This window comes from Oncorhynchus clarkii, unplaced genomic scaffold (assembly GCF_045791955.1).
Source record: "Oncorhynchus clarkii lewisi isolate Uvic-CL-2024 unplaced genomic scaffold, UVic_Ocla_1.0 unplaced_contig_13948_pilon_pilon, whole genome shotgun sequence".
Taxonomy (NCBI): Eukaryota; Metazoa; Chordata; class Actinopteri; order Salmoniformes; family Salmonidae; genus Oncorhynchus; species Oncorhynchus clarkii.
In genome coordinates this window covers 45,904-55,092 of record NW_027258765.1, presented here as the reverse complement: position 1 = coordinate 55,092, position 9,189 = coordinate 45,904, and the positions used below count along the sequence as shown (strand labels likewise).

At 39.4% G+C, this 9,189-nt stretch overlaps 1 protein-coding gene across 1 annotated transcript; it reads right to left on the bottom strand.

Annotated features, from left to right (window-relative positions):
- Window positions 1-3,545: 3,545 nt before the first annotated feature.
- LOC139398508 (SKI family transcriptional corepressor 2-like) lies at window positions 3,546-5,399 on the bottom strand (the record flags this gene model as incomplete). The annotated part of the gene is made up of 1 exon (XM_071144461.1): window positions 3,546-5,399. A coding segment is annotated over exon 1 (1,854 nt), but the record flags the coding sequence as incomplete, so codon positions are not given.
- Window positions 5,400-9,189: the final 3,790 nt, after the last annotated feature.

Sequence of the window (9,189 nt, the reverse complement as noted above, 5' to 3'; positions counted from 1 at the left end):
AATGTGAATGTCACTTCACTAGCGTAACTATAAGACTGTGAATGTCTCTTCACTAGCGTAACTATAAGACTGTGAATATAAACTGTACATATCTCTTTCATCTGTGTTTCTATTAGACTGTGAATGTCTCTTCATTATAATTACTATTTGACTGTGAATGTCTCTTCATTTGTGTTACAATTAGTCTGTGAATGTCTCTTCATTTGTGTTACAATTAGTCTGTGAATGTCTCTTCATTAGTGTTGTTATTAATCTGAGAATGTCTCTTCATTAGTGTCGTTATTAGAATGTGAATGTCTCTTCATTAGTGTCATTATTAGAATGTGAATGTCTCTTCATTAGTGTCGTTATTACAATGTGAATGTCTCTTCATTAGTGTCGTTATTAGAATGTGAATGTCTCTTCATTAGTGTCGTTATTAGAATGTGAATGTCTCTTCATTAGTGTCGTTATCAGAATGTGAATGTCTCTTCATTAGTGTCGTTATTAGAATGTGAATGTCTCTTCATTAGTGTCGTTATTTGAATGTGAATGTCACTTCACTAGCGTAACTATAAGACTGTGAATGTCTCTTCACTAGCGTAACTATAAGACTGTGAATATAAACTGTACATATCTCTTTCATCTGTGTTTCTATTAGACTGTGAAGGTCTCTTCATTATAATTACTATTTGACTGTGAATGTCTCTTCATTTGTGTTACAATTAGTCTGTGAATGTCTCTTCATTTTTGTTACAATTAGTCTGTGAATGTCTCTTCATTAGTGTTGTTATTAATCTGAGAATGTCTCTTCATTAGTGTCGTTATTAGAATGTGAATGTCTCTTCATTAGTGTCGTTATTAGAATGTGAATGTCTCTTCATTAGTGTCGTTATTACAATGTGAATGTCTCTTCATTAGTGTCGTTATTAGAATGTGAATGTCTCTTCAAGTGTCGTTATTAGAATATGAATGTCTCTTCATTAGTGTCGTTATTTGAATGTGAATGTCACTTCACTAGCGTAACTATAAGACTGTGAATGTCTCTTCACTAGCGTAACTATAAGACTGTGAATGTCTCTTCACTAGCGTAACTATAAGACTGTGAATGTCTCTTCCTTAGTGTCGTTATAAACTGTACATATCTCCTTCATCTGTGTTTCTATTAGACTGTGAATGTCTTCTCGTTAGTTTTACTATTAGACTGTGAATGTCTATTCGTTAGTTTTACTATTAGACTGCGAATGTCTCTTCGTTAGTTTTACTATTAGACTGTGAATGTATCTTCATTAGTGTTATTAGACTGTGAATGTCTCATTCATTGTTTTTGTTATTAGACTGTGAATGTCTCTTCATTAGTGTTGTTATTGGACTGTGAATGTCTATTATTATAATTACTTTTAGACTGTGAATGTCTCTTCACTGGTGTTGCTATTAGACTGTGAATGTTTCTGCATTACTGTTCTATTAGACTGTGAATGTCTCTTCATTAGTGTTAAAATTAGCTGATGAATGTCTCTTCATTAGTGTTGTTATTAGTCTGTGAATGTCTCCTTCAATATTGTTACTATTAGACTGTGAATGTCTCTTCATTATAATTACTATTTGACTGTGAATGTCTCTCCATTAGTGTCGTTATTAGACTGTGAATGTCTCTTCATTAGTGTTGTTATTGGTCTGTGAATGTCTCCTTCAATACTGTTACTATTAGACTGTGAATGTCTCTTCATTATAATTACTATTTGACTGTGAATGTCTCTTCATTATTGTTAATGTTAGACTGTGAATGTCTCTTCATTTGTGTTACAATTAGTCAGTGAATGTCTCTTCATTATTGTTGTTATTACTCTGAGAATGTCTCCTTCGTTATTGTTATTATTAGACTGGGAATGTCTCTTAATTAGTGTTGTTATTGGACTGTGAATGTCTCCTTCTTTAGTGTTACGATTAGTCTGTGAATGTCTACATCATTATTGCTACTTTTTGACTGTGAATATCTCTCGATTAGTGCTGTTATTAGAATGTGAATGTCTCTTCATTAGTGTCGTTATTACAATGTGAATGTCTCCTTCATTAGTGTCGTTATTAGAAGTGAATGTCTCTTCATTAGTGTCGTTATTGGAACGTGAATGTCTCCTTCATTAGTGTTGTTATTAGAATGTGAATGTCTCTTCATTAGTTTCGTTATTAGAATGTGAATGTCTCTTCATTAGTGTCGTTATTAGAATGTGAATGTCTCCTTTATTAGTGTTGTTATTAGAATGTGAATGTCTCCTTCATTAGTGTCGTTATTAGACTGTGAATGACTCTTCATTAGTGTCGTTATTAGACTGTGAATGTCTCTTCATTAGTGTTGTTATAAGAATGTGAATGTCTCCTTCATTAGTGTTGTTATTAGAATGTGAATGTCTCTTCATTAGTGTCGTTATTAGAATGTGAATGTCTCTTCATTAGTGTTGTTATAAGAATGTGAATGTCTCCTTCATTAGTGTTGTTATTAGAATGTGAATGTCTCTTCATTAGTGTCGTTATTAGAATGTGAATGTCTCTTCATTAGTGTCGTTATTAGAATGTGAATGTCTCCTTCATTAGTGTTGTTATTAGAATGTGAATGTCTCCTTCATTAGTGTTGTTATTAGAATGTGAATGACTCCTTCAGTCTTGTTAATAGACTGTGAATATTTCCTTCTTTAATGTGACTATTAGACTGTTCTTTAATATGGCTATTAGACTTACTATTAGACAAAATGTCTCTTAATTAGTGTCGTTGTTAGACTGTGAATGTATTTTCATTTGTGTTACAATTCGTCTGAGAATGTCTCTTCATTAGTGTTGTTAGACTGTGAATGTCTATTCATTAGTGTTGTTATTAGACTGTGAATGTCTCTTCAATGGTGTTACTATTAGACAAAATGTCTCATATTTAGTGTCGTTATTAGACTGTGAATGTATTTCCATTTGTGTTACAATTAGTTTGAGAATGTCTCTTGATTTGTGTCGTTATTAGACTATGAATGTCTCTTCATTAGTGTTGTTATTAGACTGTGAATGTCTCTTCATTATTGTCATTATTAGACTGTGAATGTATCCTAAATTAGTGTCACTATTAGACTGTGAATGTCTCTTCGTTAGTGTTATTAGACTGTGAATGTCTCTTCATTAGTGTTGTTAGACTGTGAATGTCTCTTCATTAGTGTTGTTAGACTGTGAATGTCTCTTCATTAGTGTCGTTAGACTGTGAATGTCTCTTCATTAGTGTTACCATTAGACTGAGAATGACTCCTCCCTTTTACAACGCAACTGTTTCCCCTGGTTGTGGACCAACTCCCTTGGCTTTGTTAATGTGGAGTCGACAGGTTCCACATTAGAAAGGCTAAATGGCAGAAAGTGACAATTAGAGAACCGATATAATGTGACCATTAAACAATACCGGACTGTTCCTATTATCAGCGATCAGAGCACTGTGGATGTTTCAATTCTTCAGGGAGATGCTGATATTAAAATGTTTATGCATATTACATCAGCCAGGCTACAACGCCATTTAAATAATAATTAAAGTGCCTTACTTTTACATGTTTGTAGGACTGGTCCTCCAGTTGCAGCGGGGTGTGTGTGGGGCTGGGGAGAGAGAGTGTGAGGCTGGCAGGGGGAGCAGAATGAGAGGCAGACAGGCTTGTACTGCTCTGGTCCTGGCTGTGATCTGCAGGGCTGCAGGGGAAGTTGACAGCCTCTTTCTCTCTTCTCTCCCATAGTCCTGATCCTTCACTTTGCCCTCTGAGGTGCAGGCCGCTGTGTGCCTGTGGTGGGGTTGGTCTTTTGAAATGTTCCTCTTCCTCATCCTGCTTGGTCTCTACATCCACCTCTCCTTCCTCCTCACTCTCTTCTCGCTCTTCTTCCCCCTCTCCTCCGCTCTCAGAGGCGTAGCTGCAGCTGGTCCCGGGGGACAGGTGGAGCTCTGACCCAAACTCCTCCAGGTTGCCATGGAGCTTGGCGATGCTTTCTGCATCTTTGACGACGGGTCGGAAGGCTGAGTGGTAGTAGGCTTTCCTAGCCTGGAGAGACGGGGTGTCCAACACCTTCAGCCAGCCCTCTGAGGTCACAGGGTGCAAGTCAGAAGTCAGGGTGGAGGAGTCAAGGTCAAACAGACCTGACCTGGGTGTGGCTCCCATGCCTGGCCCCGCCCCTGGGTGTGGGGGCTCTGATAGGTCGAGGAAGGCCTGCCTGAGGGAGGGGCTCTCGGCCAATGAGGACAGAGTGTTGACGGAGCGCTGTGGCTGCAGGTAGGTGGGCACTGGGAGGCCCCCAGCAGTCCTAGGGGGCCAGAACATGCAGAATGGAGGATAGAAGGTGTCTTTACGACCGGGCCACAGCAGACCTGATAGACCAGTGTTCTTCTGTCCTCCAGCCACCTCACTGTCATCTTTCTTCTGCTGGCAGAGGCTGAAGGCTGGGAAGGAGTAAGGGTTGGGGAACAGGGAGGTAGGGGGGAACTTCTGCAGCATGCCGAACCCTTTACTGGGCACAGGGATCACCGGGTAGCTGCGAGTGTTCTTACGGGGAGACAGGCTGCTTCCATCCAGGTCCTCCTCCTCCTCGAAGCGGCTCCTCTTCTGGACCAGGTCAGGGGTCATCATGTGGGGCAGACCAGAGTTCATAACCTTCCCCGGCCCCATGGCGGAGCAGTGAGATGAGGGTAGACACCGCTTCCTGCTGCCACCATTAAACATGGCCTTCACGTCCTCCCAGGCAAACGCCAGGTCATCAGGAGGGGTTTTATCTGACAGCTTCAGGTGGCGTCTCCAGGAGTTGAAGTTAGCAGCGTCCGGCTGGATGTACTTGGCTTCAGGAGTACGGTGAGAGTGGAAGATGAACTTGTTAGGAGAGAAGTACATGCTGCAGTAGGAACACTTGATGCACTTGGCTCTGCTGCTGTTGTAGCGCGCTGGGATGAAGTTACCACGACTACCCCAGGCACACTCGTGTGACACATCAAAGGCGAAGTTGTCAGGCAGTTTGGGGGGGTTGTTCTCCCCCAGGAAGGACTTACACAGCCGCTCCGCCTCTCGCTTGGTGATCATGCCACAGCGGCGGGAGGAGATGGGCATGGCGCCAGCTCGCCTCAGTATCTCCAGCTGGACAGGGGTGCACTGAACACAGGTGATACCCAGCGCCACGCGGCGGTTGTGGATCTCGTTATAGCTGTAGTTCTTCAGCAAAGTGTTGGAGATCTGGGCCAGACACAGCCGCTCCTGATGGTCGATCACCAAGGAGACGATGGGTACCCCATAGAGAACCACTTGACCCACCTGGTTGGGCTTCAGGGAGGAGTGGGGGGGTCTCGGGGGGGTCAGGGGCTCCTGCTGGAATGAGCTGGGGGGGGTCAGGGGCTCCTGCTGGAATGAGCTGGGGGAGGTCGTCATGGTAGCGCTGGTGTAGGTTGTGTTGCTGTGGAGTCCGATTGGAGGATACTGTGCTGAACATATGAGTCAGGAATTCAAACTGAACATCAGTCAGACACTCTTTTAGTTGTAATAATAATGACAATAACAACAATCATCACTTTGTATTATTATCAAAAAATATTTGCCAAACGGTGAAGAACTTGATTGTGATTAAATAGCAACACCACATTTGATTTCGTATGTTGCTTATTTGTATTATTTTATTATAAACGTTCAATTAAGTTTGTACTGTGAATGTTTTTTTTTTAAATTGCATTTTGCAGAACAAGTTTAACTCCGCCTGAGCCCTCTGCATCTTCCACTTTAATGCGCATCGAAGACAAGAAGTAGCTGTTTACTACAAATGAATATCTGGGACAACGATACAGACATAGGCTTTACTGTAAAAAAAAGGGATCAATAGTTACTTTACTTTGGGTGTCATTTGTTGATAGCCTACATATATACGTTGATAAAAAAAAGTATAGAATTGCAATAGAACATGACAAAATAAAAAATAAAAAACATCCTAATTTAATTAACAGAACTTCAATTTCTCCGACGTTCAAACAAAAGTTTGTATTTGACATTTTCTGCCAAAACACGGCAGTATAGCACTAATTGATTTACACGTTAATCTGAGAGGCAGTATAGAACTTTAATTGATTTACACGTTAATCTGAGAGGCAGTATAGAACTAATTGATTTACAAGTTAATCTGAGAGGCAGTATAGAACTAAAAAGATGTACACTTTAATCTGAGAGGCAGTATAGAACTAATTGATTTACACGTTAATCTGAGAGGCAGTATAGAACTAATTGATTTACACGTTAATCTGAGAGGCAGTATAGAATTTAAATTGATTTACACGTCAATCTGAGAGGAGGTATAGGGTTAGAACTTTGATTGTAAATGTATTATTATATATTATTAACCGAATATACCTTATTATATTTGTGACGTGTCATAGTGTGAATTTTGCTTAATAATAATGGATATTCGTCAGGCGTTACATTAGGCTATATACAAAAAAATACAGGTTGAGCTGCAGATCAAACCGACACGTGAGGCCATCCCGACCAGGGCAAAGATACACAGGACAACGAAATATCCTCCCAAACAGTGGAGGATGTTTATTGTGAGATTCTAAATTAAAAGGTCAAATTAAAATAAAAGGTACCACATTATGTCTCTTCTAGATTTTACTGCAGCTTTAGACTAGAATGCATTTAACATATATACATGATTATAGCCTACTAATAATAGCCCATTGATGCCGATAGACACAACACGAATATTACTAATCATAGCCTACTAATAATAGGCCTGCTGAAAATAATAATAATTTTAAAAAAAATAAAGGCTAGTGTAGGCTAATAATACAGTAGTCTACTCTTCCTATTTACACCAATTAGTTGTTCACAAAACAGGATATCTTACCTCCTCTCCTCTGATGAGAGAAATCAAAATGTTATGAAAATAAAAACATCCCTGATCTCCCGCCCAAAACAACCGATACATTAAAACCCACGTTCCTTATAAAATGTCTCCTATAAACAGCAGTACATTAATTCAGAATATAGAAGAAGAGAATGTATGATGTTCTATAAAATAACATTCGGTGAAGAGTAACTCGTTCCGGCGTATTCCCTTTAGAAGACAAGGAGCGTGTCTGGAAGCCGCGCTGTTGGACCGGACTGTACAGCTCGAGCCAATGAGGTTTCACTAATTGACACAACACCTGCAGAGACTAACTCACCAGCTGGACCAGGGCTAACAACGGGCTGTGCATATCCAATCTGAATGAGGAGGATCACTCACAAATCCACAAACAGCACATATATTGCAGACTTACCAACAATGACAGGAACAGTAAGTAGGTCGATGTCACCAACTAAAATGCTGCAGTGGCCTATTTTAAACGGTGTCTGTCCCAAATCACAGAACTCGTAGGCCTATGTAAATCAAATGATAGGTCTAACCTAAAATGCTTTACTTAGGCCTATAGGCTATCAATTCAAACTAATATAATCAATACTCGCCTTCAGGTAATTCTTGATTGCACTTAATTTGTCATAAGCACATTTCCCTTATAACCCGTTTCTCTACCAAGACATCGAGAAAGGCATATAGCAGGCAATAGGCCTACCAAATAAATGCACAGGCCTGTAAGGCACCAACATGTCACATATGGGCCCACATCACAATATAAAATAGGCTAAAGAAAGTCCTGTGAAGGAGCGGGAAATTAACATTAACCAGTGTTGCATTTTACATTTCCGTTTTAGTCATTTAACAGACGCTGTTATCCAGAGCGAAGTGAGTGCATACATTTGTCATACTACTTCGTACTGGCCCCTCGTGGGAATCGAACCCACAACCCTGGCGCTGCAAGCCATGTAGTGGTGTAGCTAACTAGAACTACACACTACTTATTTTTTGCAAAAATAAAAGAGCATATGCGTGAAGTAGGCAATAATGTTATATCACCAATAATGTTTCATCATCACTGCCTAATTCTGACTCGAAACATGTTTTTTGTTGTTGTGTTAAATAGGCTAAAATACACATTCTGTTAACATATGACCCCGAAGTGATCTGTATCAATTTTTAAGTCTATGACATTTCAGATTTATATATGATAATTTTCACAAAGTAGTTATAGTAAAACTAAAATATACTTTTATTGGTCAAATACACATATTTAGCAGATGTTATTGCGGGTGTAACAACATGCTTGTGTTCCTAGATCCAACAGTGCAGTAATATCTAACAATTCACAAAAATACACATCATTCTAAAAGTACAAGAATGGAATTAAGAAATATATAATTTTAGGATGAGCAATGTTGAAGTCTGGAGTATAAATACAGCATACATACTGTGTGTGTGTGTGTGTGTGTGTGTGTGTGTGTGTGTGTGTGTGTGTGTGTGTGTGTGTGTGTGTGTGTGTGTGTGTGTGTGTGTGTGTAAACATTATGGACAGTATGTGGATAGAATATTGAGTATATCTGTAGAAAACGAAGGATAGAATAGCATATATACAGCTATAGTTGAATAAGATGGCCTTGACTAGAATACAGTATATAGTGTACATATGAAATGAGTAAAACAGTATGTGAACATTATTAAAGTATGCATATGTACATAGGGCAGCAGCCTCCGAGGTGCAGGATAGAGTATCCTGGTGAACTACTTTATCAAAATAACCTTAGTTCAGTAAAATATATTTTTCGTAAGAGTACAGTGTAGCTGAACTTATTCCAGTATGAAGTAATTGGTAGCTTTGTAAACTACATTTTTAGAGCTTCCCCGACACTGACATTAACTCAAATAGGCCTACATGGAAGAAATTCAAACATTTGTGATTTTCCATGCAGGATACAATGAATAACAAGACTAGTTACCTGGAACGAGACAATAGGCCTAAATGTTATTTAATTATTCACTATAGGCCATTTATTGCGTGGCCATATGAGCCTTCTGTCAGCTGATTGGGTATAGTGAAAATGTAATGTAAATCATGCTGATTGTTAAAATCACTAAATCACTTAAGTCTAATTGGTTACATGTTTACAGACGCCAATATTTAGCACGTTTCTAACCGTTATCATCACCTAGAGATCCTTTCAGGGCTTTCATAGATTGGCCTTTAAAGACCAAGTAGACAACATTCAGATAAATACATCATCATGTTTCTGAGGAGGAGAGGGGAGATGAGGAGATGAGGAGGAGGAGGAGGAGATGATGAGGAGATGAAGAGGAGGG